Genomic DNA, 1170 nt, shown 5'->3' on the forward strand with positions numbered 1-1170 from the left:
TCTCATTAAGGCTGCCGCATCTCAGACACGGCACAGGACGCGTCACCGCCACCGTGATGGCGATAAATGTCAGCAGACGCCGGCCCTGCCCAGCATAGACAGGGGCGGCGACTGCTCAACGATGGAGGGCTCGCCATGGCCGTTGAAGGACAGAGGCGAATGCGGCGGCGGGACCATGTTGGAGGGGTTCGCCATCGGCGAGAGGAACGCTCCACCGTATGGCGTGTTGTAGCTAGACGTCGGCAGCGGGCTCGGCTCCGGTCCGGCAAAGTAGCCAGGGCTCGCGAACTCGGATGGAGACGCGGTCGTTGCCGACATGGGATACTGCCGCATCTCCATCCCAAAACCAGCTTGCGTGTCTATCCTCAGATTGGGACCAAGGCCGCTGGGCTGCTGTGGGACGGGAGCGAAAATATTCGGGTTGTGCGGCTGAGGTGCCGCCTCGCCGGGTTGCTGGATGTAGAACGACGGCATCGGCGTCTGGAGCATGGAGAAGTCAACAGCCATGGGCACAGACCTACTGCGTTGCCTCTTGTGGCCAGGACCACGCATGCCAGGCTGCAGGTGGTTGATGCCCCAGGACTCCTGGAACATGCCGACGTGTGGCTGAGCAAAGTTGGGCTGTGAAGAGGGGCGCGCGGTAGGTGAGACGGGGGCGGAGACGGAGAGAGAGTGGTTCTCGAAGAAAGGGTTCGGGTTGTTGCGGTTCATGAAGGCATCGAGTGAGACCAGCTTGGCAAGCTGACCGCTGAGAACCTTGGGGTTGCCGCCGAGGTGGTGAACCAGACAGTTCGAGGCCTGCTGCTCTTCGGTGAAATCGCCGCACTGGAAGAAACCACTCGTGGCGGGCGTCTGGTCCATGAAGAAATGGGGGGGCCTGTTGAGCTCAATGACAATGCCACTGGGCTTGCTGGGGTCGCCCTCCTGGTTCTCGAGGTACATGTTCTTGATGTAAGCGAAAGGGTACTCGATCTTGTACCCGGCCTGATCATTGTTGATGTAGTAGTCATGGTACATTTGTCAGGTGAGTAGAAGATGATAAGGTCCATGGTGCTTCTGCGAGACCTCTTCGTCCATTTTGCCGATGTTGAGAGACCTTGCTGCTGAGATGGTGGAATCACTGTAAGGTCAGCCGGTGCGCGCGCAAGCTCTAGCGGGTGGAGCTACTTC

General features: G+C 59.6%; 1 protein-coding gene across 1 annotated transcript in view; it reads right to left on the reverse strand.

Annotated features, from left to right (window-relative positions):
- Nucleotides 1-69: 69 nt before the first annotated feature.
- VDBG_06534 (homeoprotein) overlaps nucleotides 70-1170 on the reverse strand; it is a gene marked incomplete at both ends in the record, with an annotated part of 1833 nt that continues 732 nt past the window's right edge. The window contains one exon of the mRNA XM_003002926.1: nucleotides 70-984. Coding sequence (XP_003002972.1) covers nucleotides 70-984 — 915 coding nt within the window. The remainder of the gene's footprint in view (nucleotides 985-1170) is intronic.

The sequence above is a fragment of the Verticillium alfalfae genome, genomic scaffold, assembly GCF_000150825.1.
Source record: "Verticillium alfalfae VaMs.102 supercont1.8 genomic scaffold, whole genome shotgun sequence".
In the NCBI taxonomy this organism is placed as follows: Eukaryota; Fungi; Ascomycota; class Sordariomycetes; order Glomerellales; family Plectosphaerellaceae; genus Verticillium; species Verticillium alfalfae.